This window comes from Sebastes umbrosus, chromosome 10, assembly GCF_015220745.1.
Source record: "Sebastes umbrosus isolate fSebUmb1 chromosome 10, fSebUmb1.pri, whole genome shotgun sequence".
Classification (NCBI taxonomy): Eukaryota; Metazoa; Chordata; class Actinopteri; order Perciformes; family Sebastidae; genus Sebastes; species Sebastes umbrosus.
Window position 1 is genome coordinate 16292532 of NC_051278.1, and position 17834 is coordinate 16310365.

General features: G+C 40.4%; 1 protein-coding gene across 9 annotated transcripts in view; it reads right to left on the reverse strand.

The window, feature by feature from the left end:
- The window catches only part of micu1 (mitochondrial calcium uptake 1), a 40039-nt gene extending 23290 nt beyond the window's left edge, over nucleotides 1-16749 (reverse strand). For 4 of the 9 annotated variants that reach the window (XM_037782329.1, XM_037782328.1, XM_037782327.1 and 1 more), the window contains exons 1-5: nucleotides 16601-16749; nucleotides 10820-10984; nucleotides 9160-9355; nucleotides 6633-6795; nucleotides 1779-1822 (exon numbers count right to left, since the gene is read on the reverse strand). In XM_037782329.1, the coding sequence (XP_037638257.1) occupies nucleotides 1779-1822; nucleotides 6633-6795; nucleotides 9160-9355; nucleotides 10820-10983 (567 nt within the window). In that variant the 5' untranslated portion in view covers nucleotide 10984; nucleotides 16601-16749. Of the gene's footprint in view, nucleotides 1-1778; nucleotides 1823-6632; nucleotides 6796-9159; nucleotides 9356-10819; nucleotides 10985-16358; nucleotides 16483-16600 lie in introns of those variants that run through there. The other 5 variants (XM_037782334.1, XM_037782332.1, XM_037782331.1 and 2 more) reach the window with 2 other exon arrangements.
- Between the last annotated feature and the right edge of the window lie 1085 nt (nucleotides 16750-17834).

Consider the following 17834-nt stretch of genomic DNA (forward strand, 5'->3'; position numbering starts at 1 on the left):
GTGTGTTAAAGAGGCTTCACTGAACTAGGCTAAACCAACTGAAGGCAGAGAAGATCCCATCGTAGGTTGTAAAGCAAGCTATTCTGATTGAATGCTTTAGTTTTGATTAATGTTATTGGAAAATGATACGAGTTGAGAAGCGGACAGCAAAGCAGGAGCTTAACCAAAGACATGAGAAAAGAAAAAACATAGTATACAGGGTATGGTATGTGAAAAACAACATGAAAAACAACATCCTTTAACATTGAAGGAAGGGGGACCACATTGTAAAAACATGCACTGTGGATGTTCTGTGTCATTCTCACTTTTTTCTCCTATAAAACTTGTACCTGCAATTGAAGTATCTCAGTGTGACACCAGCTTATGCACAAGATATCATCAGAAATGCACTTACAAACAACAAAGTGGACCCATAAATGCCAGCTAACATTCTCATAGCAGTATTTCTAATTTTTGTCCATTCATTTCTGCACTCTCTGCTGACTGAATGTAATGGCGTTTTCCATTTGCTCCACTATCTCTTTCCATATGTCATCTTCTATAACGCTGTAACCCCCCCTGCCCCTGATGAGTATTTGTTTATTTCTGTGACACTGAGTTATCACCTCAATTTATACATCATTCCAGTTCTATTTATCCATTTCTTCAATGTCATTTCAGCCTGAACGATGACTGCATGTGGCAGTTCTTTGATATATATTGCATTTCATAGATGTTATTCATAGATTTATATTGCAGACATATTATCCAGTTCAGCAAAAGACACATTTAAAATAAACTAAAGCAGATGCTGCATAATATTTGATAAACAACTTTGGATAATTGACATGGAAGTCTGCACAGAAAGTTTGTGCTGATAAGTAATGCCCACTTATGAGTCAGTTTACATGGATTTATCTTTGACTATTATTTTCATTTAATTTCAGTAACAGTTCTCTCACTTCACTACTGCACTGAATTAAGACCACACTTTTCAAAACCTTGCATATAATTCCTTCTCTGTGTATGCATATTTAAAATCCAAGGCATGAAATGATAAAAGCCTCACAGTATTCTGGGGATTACAATGCCTAATTATCAAGTGCAGACGGCATTTGCTTAAATTTTTCTGTATGAAATTAGGATCAATATTTAAGAGTTGAAGGACAGATTTTCTGACAAAACTCTGCAAAGATAAATTAATTAAAAAAGTACACATTGACTTAAACGTTTTTACTGAATGTTGAGCTTTTAATTTGACTGAGAGAGCTCATATGTAAACTGCAGAAGAGTGAATAATAACTGGAACACTGTTTCTGCAAAAACATGATACTGTTTTTTACATTACATTTGCATTAAAAAAAATTCTATTCACCTCTGTTGTATTGGGTTAGTGGCAAAAATTTCAGAGGCGAATAACTCAAAACTTCATAAAACTGAAATTATCTTCATGGCTGAACCGCACCATGGGCAACTGGGGTAAGTGAGAAGAAATATGTTTCTTTTGTATTTTGGATGAACTGATTCTTTAAGCCATTATTGGCCATTCTGGGGAATAAACCCTTCTGGCAGACTGGGCAAAAGAAATAAGCTCTAATAACACAGCTTTCTGTGGAAACGCAATACTCATTGAGTTTACAGCATATTTAAGAAATCCAACAACAGTTACTTTAAACTGAATTTATGAACCAGGAACGAAATGTTTCTAAGAGGTAATTATAAAAACTCCCTGCTGCTGACCTCCATGATTGCTAAGTTGACCCTCTATCCTCTTAACCGCCCGGACGCCCACTTCTTACCTTTCCATCAAAGCGCTTCACGATGAACTGATCCAGTCCTAGACCTGAAAAAGAGAGAGAGAGAGAGAGAGAGAGAATATAAACCGATGTACAGACTAGATAAATATTATAACAAACGAGATGTGAGGCAGAGTAGTTACACAGCAGGAGCATCAAGATTTATGCCCAGCATGAAGCAGAGCGAATGTATTTACTTGGTGTCATGACTCAACCTTTTGTAGTCACTCAAGATTAATAATAGTCATTAACAGCCCATTTCCACTTTGCAAATATTAAAATAAACAATCATCGGCATTCAGCTTTGACTCTTCCGATCATCACTTAGAACAAAGTTGTCAACCAGCGTACCAAGATCAACGGTGCTCACATGTATATTCATATACATGGTTTCTTGAAATGAGTATCTCAAGGTGTTTGATTGGTTCACTGCTAACAAAGAGAAAAATTACTTCAACGCACAGGACAAGAAACATTAGTTTATCATTATTTCACTTATTTCATTACTGTGACACTGTTCACCTCAGCTCATTGGAGACTGTTTTTTACGACGTTCAGGAATGTGTAGTCCATCTGAAAACTGATTTTCTGATGTTCAGGAAAGTGAATGTGTTTAAGATGACCAGTAACATGAGCTGAGGGCATGGACACTACATGAGGATCATGTGGAAGTTTAGGATTGGATGAACGTGTTTTTGCTTCTGGCTAAGAGCCAATAGTAATTTGGTTCTTTGTTCTCTGAAGTACTATACACTCACCGGCCACTTTATTAGGCACACCTGTTCAATTGCTTGTTAACACAAATAGCTAATCAGCCAATCACATGGCAGTAACTCAATGCATTTAGGCATCTAGACGTGGTGAAGACGACTTGCTGAAGTTCAAACCGAGCATCAGAATGGGGAAGAAAGGGGATTTAAGTGACTTAAGAACGTGGCATGGTTGTTGGTGCCAGACGGGCTGGTCTGAGTATTTCAAAAACTGCTGATCTACTGGGATTTTCACGCACAACCATCTCTAGGGTTTACAGAGAATGGTCCGAAAAAGAGAAAATATCCAGTGAGCGGCAGTTGTGTGGACGAAAATGCCTTGTTGATGTCAGAGGTCAGAGGAGAATGGGCAGAGTGGTTCGAGATGATAGAAAGGCAACAGTAACTCAAATAACCACTCGTTACAACCAAGGTATGCAGAATACCATCTCTGAACGCACAACACGTCGAACCTTGAAGCAGATGGGCTACAGCAGCAGAAGACCACCCGGTACTAGCACCAGCCACTTTATTAGGTACACCTTGTACCTAATAAAGTGGCCGGTGAGTGTTTATTGTACTGTGTAAAAAGAATCCATGAGATGCCATACCTGACTTCTTGATAATCAGGTTTGTGTCTCCATCTCCATTGTAATTACAATCTTTATACTTTAACCCTTTCAGTGTTTTGTGCATTATTTCATGGGTCCAGAGTGTCTTTATTTGCAGTTTCCGCAACATATGGATCAGTTGAGAATGAGTAGTCTTCACTGGATACAGGTCTTATATCCTGTCAGTCTTATTACTGTTATTTCGGTGTCATTTCTTTCTACGCAAAATGCATCAATTTATTCTGTGGCTGAATACAATTCTGCTCCCTGCAAGAATGATATGAAATGTGATTTTCCTCATTTTTTACTAGACTTAATCAGATAGACTTCAAATATGAGTTATGAATTTCAGGTGAAAAACACAACTCTACCTCCAAACTAATGTAATTCAAACTAATAATCCTTGCTGAGGTGATTATTTTCTAAACTCTTGTGTGAGGCTTGTCAGTTCTTATCTTTTAGATGAAGCATGCAGTATTAAAATATGACAAAGTATTCCAAGAGTCACACAGGCTCTTGATATCACACAGAAAGAATAGTAGTACACTGACCTATTGAAACAAATCAGATTAACTTTGAGGGCGATGGTTAGAGGATAATCTTATTAAACTGAACTTGGCTTCATCAGCATTAACGGAAAACCTCATCACCTAAGACCTCTGAGAATAGCCTACAACCTTCTTCTGCTGAGTCAATAATCCTTTAACTACCACAATCAACGGAGATTCCCAATTCAGGGGCTGGATCGCTGAGGTTAAAGGGATAGTTCGGGTGTTTTGAAGTGGGGTTGTATGAGGTACTTATCCATAGCCGGTGTATTATTTATAGTAGATGATGGTCGGCACCCCCCCCAGTTTGGAGAAACAGACGGGTGTATCAACACCGGAGCAAAGCAGTACAGTGCTGTGGAAGGGGACGGCAGAAAAGCGTATTTTAGCTACCTACCTCAATAGCATTTTAAGTGTACGCTATAGAATATTTTCATCACTTTATCTTGCCATCAGACAGCCCTTAACTTCTCCTTTCCGACGGGAAACGGAACTGAAAGTGAAACTTATCTATGCTTGCTCCAAAACCAGCAGGCTCAGATGACAAAAACAGTTTAGATGCGTTTCATATTTAGTTCAGTTCGCCATCATAAAATATTCTAAATATAGCGTACAATTAATCGGATATTAGGTGAGCCTTTCTTTTGGATGGCTGAAATACATTTTTCTGCCGTCTCCGTCCACAGCACTGTATTGCTTTGTCGGTACTCCTGTCTGTTTCTCCAAGCTGGGGGCAGGCTGACCGTCATCTACTGCAGGTAATACACTGACTACGGATAAGTACCTCATAAAACCCCACTTCAAAACACCTGAACTGTCCCTTTAAGCTCACATGTCTAGACCAAATACTGGGCAAACAAGGTCTGTCAAATGCACTTGAAAAAGGCAGCCTGGTTTTAAAAGGACACAACTGGTCTATCCAGCATCCCTCAGTATCACACAATCTATTCTGTTAAGAGCATGGGGAACATCCTCGTCAGAAGATTCACATTTCAGCTTAACAAGTTGATAAGGATCACCTGAAAGCACCATGCGTATCGGGCTCTGTGAGGCTGAACTGTCGGATTTGGAGATGCTATGTGTACCTTGCCCTTGTTCAAACAGACAATTCAAAATAAAAGGTAGGCTAAAACTATCTTTTTTTTTTTTTAATCATGTCCATGGATTATTCATCATCTACGGGCCAGAAAATCTGCAGAGCATTAAAACAGCAAAAGCAAACTAATCAGCAACTGAGATTTTGTCATTACTTTTTTAATTAACCAGGGAGTCTGTTGGTTAATCTCTCTTGGGTTGGGGGCTTTAAGAAGTGGCTACCTATGAAGTAAACTGCAGCTTCTCCTGGCTTTTTCCATTTTCTTATGCTGAACCTTCTCTCATCCAACAGAGCTCGGCTCATCATTTCTTAAATTCCAGTTTAGGAGCAGGATAAAGAATGGAAGAGCTGGAGGAGGCAAGGTACTGGGTCTATGAATGGAAGGCCAATGGGGGCCAAGCTAGGCCAAGTGTTGTGCGTGGTTAACAGCTGAAGTGCTGAGGTGAGCAGGAAAGGCAGCGCAGACGTGACATTCCCAGCTAAATCCTTATTAAGTGCTAACTGCCTCCTTTACTGTGGATGGATGTGCAGGATGTAATAGTCCCGCAAGTCTGAGATGGAGCCTGATATATGTCAAAAATCTAAATGAATTTTAGTAATGAATAACCGGATGATGGCAGATAAAGACAAGAGTGTCGCTGAAACATGCCAGTGCCAAGTTAAGCTCCCTGCCTTCCCAACCCTCCCATGGCTGAAGATCAAATATCTCTCACTGGCTCCGTGTGTGACGCCCGAGATCTGCTCTGGTTTGAACCTGTTAATTGCTACACCAACTGCTGTGCTGCGAGTCCCTCAACTCGGCGTGATCGGACAGCCCTGTCACTCCTCCCCTCCCTGCCTTCCTTCATACTTGTGAACACAGTCAGTGGGATCGTTATACCATGAACTGTCATAAGTCCGGAACTGCCAAGCATGTGCTAAGTGTCCCTGTAGCTGGATGGAGCATGGGGGCTGTGTTGAGTAACGCTCTACCAGTGGAGAAATATGATCTCGGCAAGGTTGGCAGGGTATATTTGGGGTCAAAATCCTGGATGAGGGGCAGAACCAGTCTAAACACTTACTTGAATCTACAGAACCAGACTACAGGAATACAGAAAAACAGAATTAAAACTATAGTAAAAAACTGGAGCATGCCAGTGTGTGTAAAGAAGTCTATGACTATGTTTACATACCTAATACTATTCCACTATTATTCCAAATATGACAATATTTCGGGTCGTGAAAACAGAATATTTCGTTTCGATATTCAGAATTAGGCCTTATTCCCAATGTGGGATGCAGGATTGCCGATATTATTTGTGTTTTAGGAGCATTCTTTGGACATGTATACATTGCATTCAGAATATGCGTCTCAATTGGGGTTTTTAATGGCAGTTTGCAACACACGACTCCGTGGCTTCTTGCATGCTCAAAATAAGCTGTGCTGCAGCTCCTCTTTTCACCATCTGTCTGAAACGCTCTGTTTGAGCTCCTGCTGACTTTTCAGACTCTGCTTCAGCTTCGCTCTAACTAGCTTTGTTTGAGGGCGTGCCACACTAGCCGCTAGGCAAGGTGTGTTACTTGGTGACATCATCACATTACAGAAGAAAAGGCAGGACTTCAAGCAAGGTGCTTCAGGCAGTTCAGGAACAGTGTTTCTGTGGGGGAAGAGTAACTCCCTTTGGCCTGGATTTTGAGGTTTGTAACTTTGCAGACCTTTTACATGCACAAAAACTATACAACACACTAAAGGCTTAGTAGGAATACTGTCTTTTTGGAAAAATGGCAAAAGCCAGAATATTTTGTGCATGTAAAAAACGCAGTCACTGATGAAGACTAAGCAAAGGTGTTGGAAGGAAAGAGATGTGACTCACTCTCAGGCTGCTTCTCGTTAGGTGTGATGGAGCGTATGAAGTCCTGGGGCGTCATGTAAACCTCAGCGTCTCCATGCTCTCCGATGACCTTCAGCGTGGCAAAGTAGCGAAAAATCTTGTCGGGGGTTGAGTAGGCTCTTATCCTGTTCTCATACTCCATCACCTGCCAACCAGACGGGAACCACAATTAATGACACCAAATTTCCCACATTAGGCACGAGCACCACTCTAACATACCTAAACATGAAGCAAACTAAAGACCCAGCAATATTCCCATCCTCTGTGTAGTAAGGTAGAGTTAAGAGAGTGTAGAGAGGGTGAAAGGAGTGAACAGAATAAAGAAGCAGGTGGCGGCAGGAAAACGACAGTCTTGATGATGGGTAGTATATTAACCTCCTGACTCAACTATCACATTATCAAAATAAGAAATAGTGTTATAAGCATAAGTCAGAATGACAGGTTAACATGAAGGGAGACTGTAGGACTGTCACAGCCACACACGGCTGTGAACAACATGCCATCACTGGCATATCGAAGTCCAACGTTTTTGTAAAATACAAAAAACGAATTTATTCAGCTCTGCTACACACACATTAGCCACATCAATGTTTGCCTTGACGCTGCCGTTTGCTTTTCGGCATAAAGTTTTAAACAGATGCAGCATAACTGGGAAGATGACAATCTGTTTGGTCGCTGAGCTCAGCCACATTAATCTACACAGACTGCTATTTCATGTGACACTGAACAATTGTGTACACTGCAAAAACTCCCTGTGGAAAAAGCAAAATGCCTTTTGAAGCCACTTCAGTTTGATAACAGAAAGAGTGAGAGAGATGCACAGACTTTGATTAAACTACATTCTCTTTTTGAGTGTGTAGCGATGATTGCGTGCTTCTGTGTTGGTTCCCCCTCTTTAACAGACCTCATAGGTCTATAGGGAAATCACCAGGAGCATGTCCCCCAGAAGAGACAACCATCAGTGTATGGATGAGAGGTTATGGGACAGTCGTGTGGAAATGCCGGAGAGCCTGACTGATGGAAAGCCAGAGATACGCTGTCATCTCTCTCTGGATCTCATCTCCTCAGATTTACAGGCTACTGATCTCAGCATCACCCACACTGATGGGGACTGGAGCCCCTTCTTTTGAGCTTTCAGCCATTTATGTGCCTCTCTTTTCATTGCAAAAATTGCACATATACAACCAGAGGAGTGAAATTCAAGTCACACCAGTTATTTATTAATTTTTTTCCTTCAGGTTTTTAAAGATTGTTGTGCAACATCTGAGACAAGAGCGGCAAATCACTTTAAAAGTAAGAAGGTAAAAAATGAAACTGAATTTTAAAACACACATTAGAGTGAAAATTCCCTCTTGTTGCATAATTTAGCATTTAAATTATTTGAGCATTATTCAGACAGTCCCTATCACCTTTGGAAAAAACAAAGACAAAACGGAAGGACCATATACTCAAAACAAATGTTCTGAAGTAGTGTAAGTAGAGCTGCGACTATTAATCGATTAGTTGTCAACTATTAAATTGATCACCAACTATTTTGATAATCGATTAATTGGATTGAGTATTTTCTAAGAAAAAAAGGTTTCCAGCTTCTTAAATGTGAATTTAATGTGAACATTTTCTGGTTTCTTTCCTCCTCTATGACAGTAAACTGAATATCTTTGAGTTGTGGACAAAACAAGACATTTGAGGACATCATCTTGGGCTTTGGGAAACACTGATTATTCACCATTTTTTTTTACATTTAATAGACCGAACAACTAATCAAGAAAATAATCAACAGATTAATTAACAATGAAAATAATTAGTTGCAGCCCTATATGTACTGTAAGTACTTGCCACTGCATACTGTATACTGTAAAACTCCATCAATATTCAACCACATTCGATGCACACGCTCAGACATTTGCACACATATACACACACACAATTTACTACAGACAGTACGCTTTATCAAACCTCTTTGACATAGTGAGTGAGCTGGCACAAACAACCAATTCTTACCAACACACTAGTGAATCCTGCGGTGCTGTGATTCACTCAAATCGGTTTGCTCTCTAGACGTCTATCTGTTTTCAGCAGACTATGACTGCTGCTGAGGCACATTTTTTTACATCTACACCCATAAGTCAGATGAACTATTGCATCACATTTCCTTTGAAAATATTGCATTGAACGTTCAAAGGTCTTGCTCTTTCCTTCTCCCCTGGTTCTCCAATGGTGATATGCAGAGCTGTGCTTACTTGGCTATCAAAGACCCTTTATTCTTCTTCTTCATGTCCTTTGTCATCTGCTGCCTAATTAACAGCAATAAAATCTTACAGCTGGTGCCTTCCTGTTGTTTATGACAGCAGCAATGCACGCTGATTACCACTGTATGTCTCCGTAAAATATTCTGTCAGAAATATACCGGCGTTTGCATATTGGACATTGATTTGGAGGGCTTTCAAAACACCATTCTAGAGGTGAATTAAATATCGGACCTACTGAATGTTTATTGTTTATTGATTACCTTGCGGTCACGGAATCCAGAGCGTGGCTTCTTCTTCTTCCCCCCCTCACCACCTTCATTTGCTTCTTCGTCTCCGCTGCTGGCCTCCACCGATTTCTCAGACTCTGCCTCAGAATCGGCATCCCTCACGAAATGAGGCTCCTCTCCGCCTGGTTGCTCAGAGTGTCGAACAGAAGGCCCTGCCTCTGCATATGCTCTATTTTCCAAACAAAGAAACAGATTAGAAACACATTAACACCTGAGTGACATTTGAATGTCATTTATAAAGAAGGTTAAGTATTGCAGTATCTCTTCTTTTTTTTTGCCCTGGTACCAAGTAGAATCGAGAAAGTAGAGTTTAGCTGACAATTTTTTGCAGATAAGTGTAGCTATGATGCCAAACAGTTCAAACGGGGAGAGAAAATGATGAGTGAGTGATAATGTGATGCGCTGTGTTTTGCTTGCAGAGAGGTTTACCAAGGCAAACTCCCCCTTGACCATTTTTCTGACTAAATTGGAAATTGGAATAATAATAATAAATAGCAGGGTCTGTCTAGGGTAGGCTGAATAATTCAGTTTAACGAGACACCAGGAGAATGAAGCCCTGGGTGAAGGCCTGGAACAGTCTCGTCCCATCAGTCTCAAATGCCCTGAGGCGCCATCCATCACTCTGCCTCCTGCAGCACAGTCATTCTGTCCCAATAGAGCTCTCACATAAACACCCTCTCCACTGTTTTGCCTTAACTAAACACCAGCCTGCTTAGTAATGGATAGCCATATACAAATGTGTGACCACTCTTGAGGAGGTGGCTTGGCGTGTCAACAGAAATGCAGGTAAGCAACTTTGTGGGGTGGTTTCCCTAACAGTTGTGTAATGCCGGGGAATCGAATTTGGCATGTGCTCAAAAAACTGTGCTGCTGTTAAATACTGCACCGCAAGCAAATCCTAGTTTACTTAATGTAGATCAAAGAGTGTTCATTTAATGGGGACCATGCCAGATAGAGAAGCTTGCAAGTCATGGTGTGAAGAGAAGTAAATGACCCTTCGCTAAGCCCCGCCCCTTGCTGCTACTCCATCAAGCTGTCAAAGCTGCGATAGAGACCACACTGTTACTAACTGCACTCCCTGCATAAATAGCTAGCTAATTTTTAAAAAATCGAAAAAAGCGATTACAGAGAGAAGCAGACAGAAGGATCTACAATATGCATTTGGAGGATAAATCAGGATGTCAAACTGACTCAGCAGCGAAAACAGGTTAAAAAGATTAAGATAAAAGCTAAAGCCGGCAGATCACAGTGTAAAATTGAACCACTACATCACCTGGCGATCGAGACAGAAGACAATGAAATTAAGGAACAACACTGTTCCTATAAAGCAGGATAGGTCTTTATTCACTGTTACCTCCTTAAAAAGTAAAAGCAGCATGTGTATACATTCAGTATACCTTCAGAAGCTAGCGTAGTGCTAGTTAACATTAATGATGTGCTACAATATGATTGGGCTGGATGGATATTTTGTAATTTTTGGGATATTTTTTGAGCAACCAGCTTGCCTTGAATTGCCCCTTGAGGAACAAATAAAGTATTTTTAAATTGTATTCAATTTAAGTATCAGAAGGCTGTAATCATTTTCTCAGTACAACATAGAAGCGAACAGGTGTATTACTGGACCCAGACTTACGTTTTCCAGAGCAGCCCAGCACTAGCAGTCGCACCAGTCACCCCAGCCAGGGCTGCAAGCATCAGCCTCCTCCTGCCAGACCCTCGCACCGCACCGCTGTGGTAGCGCCGGGACAACTGCGCTAGCCCCACTGCAACCGCGGACAACGCCCGCAAGTGGAACATCCTGCAGAGAGAAAAGAGTAAAGGTGTGGTGAAACAGCTGATACTCTTTTGACTGTACTGTACAAAAATTGTATTGTTTTAGGAAATGTTGTTCAGCATGTGATGACAGAAAACAAGACCGAGTATATGGCTTGGCCGTGTATGGTCAGTCTGTGAATGTGTGGCTGAATTGTTTTACAAATAGTCAGTGGTCATGTCTACAATGTTAAATCCAGCGGTACATGTCTACCAGGTGCGGGGAGGACACAAATGGATGCACTGCTCCACTCAACTGGCCGTTCAAGTGGTGACGTAACCTATCGTGAAATGCATGTGAATGGTCCCTGGTTTTCTGCTCGCTGTTTCAAACAGGAAACAACGTGGCGGCCTGCTCATAAACTTTCGGTTATTCCATCTAAACAATTTTTTAAGCAAGAAATAGGCTATGCCACTGCTGACTCTTGTTTCATTTTAGAACTAGATCGCCTAGTTTGACAGCTTGGTCCAAGTTTCGTGAGCCGGACGCGTCACGCAGGACGGGCTCATTTGCATAAAGGATTGTTCCCCGCCTTTTCATTTTGAAAGAGCAACGGCCAATGAGGAAACTCCAACACTCAGCCTCCAACACTCAGCCGATCAATCGTGTAACTTCTTCAGTCACTCACTCAGTGACAGACTTTTGCATTTGTAGGGCTGGCCCTCTGCGGTCCAGCCAAAAAGTAATAATACCTGGCAAAGATCTTTTTCTGTCACTACAAATACTGACAAATAAGAGGATAAAAATGTTTCAAACTACACAACTGAATGTCATGTAGAAGCGTGCACACGTCTTTCCTTCCTTCTTTAGTCATAAGCCATAGAAGTCTTAGGAAAGGTTTTGGAGAATTTGACCAAAAAACTAATTAACACTCATCTCAAGAGGCAAAGCTTAGAACAATAGCCGTGCACTCGTGGGATCTGTCTTCATACTGCACTGCAGGCAAAACTGTACCTTCAACAGTCAGTGCATAAATGTCCTGCAATCCTCACACACCTCAATTAATAAACAACAGAAAGTGAGGATAAAACTAATTGCTACCAGTGCAGCTAAGCTCCAGAACTTCATTTTCAACCAGACCGTTGCTTCATTCATCTGTGTCATGAAAAGATGATTAATAATTAAGCAAGGGGCTACTGGTGTGTATCTGTATACTCCCGTGTGTGCACACAAAAGGATGGGACAGAGGAGTTCACCCCACTGAGGCCTGAAGCTGCCACCTGTCGATATCCTATTAACTATTCAGACACCGATTGTCAAAGTGATTCAGTAGAAAGACAGAAATGGCATATGCTAATTGGAGTGTTCGGCAGCCCATGACTATTGGGGATGGGGGGGAACAGCAAGCGTGCATGCACAGCATTTTATGGAGTTGGAGAATGATGCTAAAAGACTGGTGCCAATGATATTATTGACATCATCGAGATGAAAAACCTATTCAGTGCAACAGAACAACTTGATTGGAAGTCAATAGTACAAAAACAAATCTTTAAGCACTTGTATTGTGGCACTGAACATGCTTATTTGACTAAAGGGATACACTCCCAATTTTGGATGATATCTACCAGATACTGTAAGTACCAAACAACATGAACCATTGGCCATATCTTTAAATAACAACATCAAATGATGAGAATTGAGGCCATCATTTCTGAATCATTTCTGACCTCCTGACAGAATTACTTGATGCCCACCCCATATCAGATCTGTTTGAAATGTATGTAGAGGTTTTATGTTCAGCTGGAAAGAGTTTTTACTCTCTGCCACAAACGAACACATATATGCCAGACAAGCTTAAATATACAAGAGGCAGAGGGACAAACAACAACAGCAACGCAGAAGTGTTTGTCTTTGTCTGTTCCACTCCAAGCTTCCAGCTGAGGGCCGCCCATTTAGGCTCGTATAATTAATGTCTTCTTGGGTCTTTGAAATATGTCAACTGAGCCGAAATTAATTATTTTCAAAGTGAGAGGTACCCATGATCTGTGATATCCCCAGTTGGGGCTTGGCGCTTGTACAGAAAATAGATTTTTACAGCTGAGACAAACTAATGCGCTCTTTTTTTCCTCATCAACCTGTTAGAACTTTTTGGACAAGAAGGGGACACTGGGAATATGAAGGCTATTGAATGAAAAGCAGTGAGCCACACTACAACTACAACTCCCTTATTTGACTATCCATCTTCATAGAGTACTGAAGAGGACCTTGTTATTAAAATGTGGTAACTCACTACCTTTGGTGGAGACATCTCTTTTGAATACCTTGCATTCAAAAACGTATCAATGCAGGAACACACACTGCAATGGACAACTAAGCTGCTTCTGAGAGATATGCCCGAAAAACAGCATCCAGTTATCCTCAAGTCACTTGCATCCAACCTTTCTTGCCTTTGTTCTACATCCATAAAGCAAGGTACAACATTATAACAGTTTGTCAAATGTATATAACACAATCCAACAGTTTATATAATGACTTGTAGATGTCAGGGTCTTTCAATCTTGATCTCTGAATAGTTTTTGTTATCAAGATAGCGTAAATGATAAACAGTGGTGGAGGAAGTATTCAGCTATTTTACTTGAGTAACAATACCACAATGTCAAAGTACTCTGTTACAAGTAAAAAAATATTCTTAGTACCAAAAGTAAAAGTACACATAATGCAGAATGACCCATTTCAGAATAATATATATTATATTACTGGATTATAATTATTGATGCATTAATGTGTGAGCATCACTTTAATGTTGCAGTTTGTAGCTTTTCTTACATAATATATTGTTGGGTAGCTTAACCTATAATAATACATCATACTTTATAAGTTGATATATATTTTGTATTGATAATTTAAATCTGCAAAGTAACTAGTAACTGAAGTTATCAAATAAATGTAGCAGAGTAAAAAGTACAATATTTGCCTCCAAAATGTAGTGGAGTAAAAGTATTAAATAGCATAAAATGGCAATACTCAAGTAAAGTACAAGTACCTCAAAATTGTACTTAAGTACAGTTCTTGAGTGAATGCACATCATTACATTCCACCACTGATGATAAATTATGGTCCAAAATTGATCAGATCGCTGCAGAACACTACAAATATTAACTCCTACATCAAACCCCAGCCAAGTAAGACTATATTTACATCCAATCCTGCCTACCTGTTAGAATAAAGCATGGAAGCTTGTTCAGCATATGTCTCAAGTTGTATCATTTCACAGTGAGCCAAGACATTAGTTTTACTTATTTTAAAACCATTCAGTCCAGCCAGTCCAACAGCACAATGCCGAATCACATTCATCCCTTTAAATTTGACCTGGGACCTGGTAAATCAATATCGCTCTTGGCGATCCACATTGTCCACCACCTGACAGTGATATGTTGAAATGCCCACAAGAGAAACATAAGTATTTATGTTGTGTGAACACTACTCTGTACTTGGACGATCACATCCTATAAAAACAAAAAAGGGACAGAAGAGGAGAGGGCAGTGTCACATCAACAGCCTGAGGCACTAAAAATAATGTTTCATGCCCTCAGTTGCAACTAGTGATTCCTTCCTCCCTCTCCAAGACGCTAAAATCTTTGCAGTTCCTCGGTTGCTCAGGGATATTTTTTCTGCCTCCGAGCCGTTAATAAAAACAGAGAGAGGGGGTTATTGTCAGGAGTACAAGGAACACAGATGAAGAGAAGTTTGCATGTCTACCTTCTTAATTTGGAAACTTTCAGATTGCATAGATCTTTAGGCAGGTCTGTGACTCGCTCGTGACTTATTATAACAACTTTCTTATGAATTAAAGGACCAGTGTGTAACAATTAGGGGGAACTATTGGCAGAAATGGAATATAATATTAATAAGTATGTTTTCTTTAGTGTAGAATCGCCTGATAACAAGAATCATTGTGTTTTCTTTACCTTAGAATGAGCTGTTTATATCTACATAAGGAGCGGGAGGGTTCGCCATGTTGCACCGCCATGTTTCTACAGTAGCCCAGAACGGACAAGGAGAGGATTCAGTTGGTTACAATCTCCTCACCTCACCTCACCGCTAGATACTGCCAGATCCTACACACTGGACCTTTAATTCATTCATTTAAAGGGACTGTTTGTAACTTCTTACACGTATAAATCACCAATCAATGTTTGGGATTATTACCAAAAGATTTATCAGAATAAAACCAAATACACTTGAAAGACAGGCAACATGTAATAATACTCAAAGGTTGGGCCATTTTGACAGTGTGGTGACTCGCCATTTCTCAATGCCCAATTGGGAATATCAAGTGTATAAACACAACTGTTAAGACTGTGTGAACTGCAGGTGAATTGGATAAAAAAGGATACAAATCAAAAGTGGCAAAAAATTGGTAATCCAACATGATTATTGTGGATTATTGTGTGGCTTGAACAGACCTGGCAACACAGTTTGGACCCCAATGAGACACCCAAGGGAGTAAAAGTTTACTCTCAGCAGCACTAAAGTAGCACAACACTAGCATGGCATCTATATAACTAACTAACCCTAACAGAGATCTTGTCAGATGTTTACATCATGTTTATTTTTATTTTTGTTTATAGCTTATTTTGTATATTGTATATTGGTAGAATTTAAAAAAAATTTTATTCTTATTTTATTCTAAGGTTTTTATCTATTCTTTTGTTATTATACTGTTTGACTTGCACCAACATAACCAAAGGAAATTTCTAGTGTATACCTCTTACACCTGGCAACAAACACGATTCTGATTCAGATTCAGATTCAGATTCTGATTCTGATTCTGATTCTGATTCTGATGACCACCTGAGGAAAGGCAAAGCAGCTTTCTTTGTATAGCACATTTCAGCAACAGGGCAATTCAAAGTGCTTTAAACAAACATTCAAGAACATTGCCACAAAGTGCAAAAAGAACATTAAGACATAATTAAAACTGTTATAAAAACATTAAAGATTAGAAAATGAAAACAAGCTAAAGATAAAAGCTAGAATAGAAGCTAAAATATAGTATAACACACAAGAGTAAACGCTCTAGTGCAGTATAAGATCATTATCTGGTTTAATAAAAGGCAGCAGCAAAAAAACACAATGTTTCATGTGAGGTGTTGACATGATGTGATCCCCACCTGTGAGTCTTTGACATCCACATTTAACAGAGCACACAGCTAACTAAACTATCTAACATTTCAACACAAGGTCAAAACATAATGTTTATGGAAATATTAGTATTGTATTTGACATTATCAGAGCAGAAATACGAACCTACTCAAAGTTGTCCATATGATTGACCCCAAGGAGCCTCAATGTTTTGTTTTTAGCCTTCAGTTCACCTCTTTGACAACAATAATATAACAGTTAGCTGTCAGCTAACCAGTCATATAATGTTTTCAACACCTGTCCTAATGTTCGTATCACTTGGTTACTATCAATAAAGACATGCTTTAGCTGTGGAGTCCGATGAGTGTTTCGTAGTGCAGCTAACGCTAGCTAGCAGCAAGCTAACAGTTAGCATTGTCATAAACGTCTATTAGCTCAGAGAGAGGTGTTGTTGCCACGGTTACACACACAGCTTCATGAAGAAACGGTTACTCAGGGTTACTCAGGGTTACTCACGTTATAGTGACAACAGTCAGTCCAATATGATAATCTTCGTTTCGTCTTGTGTCTGCAGAGAGATGGAGGCAGCAGCGCAAACAGCAGTTCCGTGTTTCACCAAACAGTCCGTGCAAACAGACAGTAGGGAGGGGCAACACGTCCTACATCACCCCGCCCCATGCAGCTCTCACCCGGCTGCGTCCCACCGTCACACCGCTGCTGCTGCTGCTGCTGCTGCTGGGGATGCGCGAGATGACTGTGTGAGTTTAGCACAACATCAAATGTCCTTTTTATTTTATTTAATCAATTAGCTGCATGACATACTCCTATTCATGCATTCATACATACATGAGAGCTAAATACTATATAGGTTGGCAAAAACTTAAATTGGTCATTATCAAAAAGACAAACAGCCACTAATATGAAGAAAATGTTCCCTAAAAGTATATTGATCTAAACTCAGAAAGAAAAGTTTGGAAATTTGTGTTTGGTGGATTATTTCTGGATTATTTCTCTGTTTACATTGTTGGAAAGCCTGTTTATTTACCTTCACAATGATGTCCAACTTGTAAGGATCATGAATTTGTGGGATGAGCAGCACAGCTGATTATATGGGTAGCGCCCAAGAAGAATGTGCCAAAATGCTCTGCCGATGGTAAACAGTGTATTCTCCTGTTGGTATTGACTCGTGTTTTGAGTTGTTTGGTGGATTGGATGATTAAACTCTCTATCAGTAACAAAGAACAAACAAGATATATTGGCAATTTTACACTTTATTCATTTAATAGACCGTCAGGAGCCTCAGTAGCGGTAGAAGAGCCATACGCAGCCACCTCCTCCTCATGCTGGTCACCAACCTGGTCACACGTTGCTGTGGGATGGCGTTCCATTCTTCAACCAGGATTCATTGCAGGTCAGCCAGCGTGGTTGTGTTGGTCACTCTAACAGGTACAGCACGCCCAAGCTGATCCCACAAGTGTTGAATTGGGTTGAGGTCTGGACTCTTGGCAGGCCGTTCCATTCTCTCTACTCCCACATTGTGGAGGTAGTCTGTGATAACCCCGGCTCTGTGGGGGCGAGCGTTGTCATCTTGGAGGATGAAGTTAGGTGCCAGATTGTGGAGATATGGGATCGCCACTGCTGCAGAATCTCATCCCGATATCTCACTGCATTGAGATGGCCTTCAATGATGACAAGCCTTGTTTTGCCAGTGAGGGAGATGCCGCCCCCCACCATGACACTGCCCCCACCA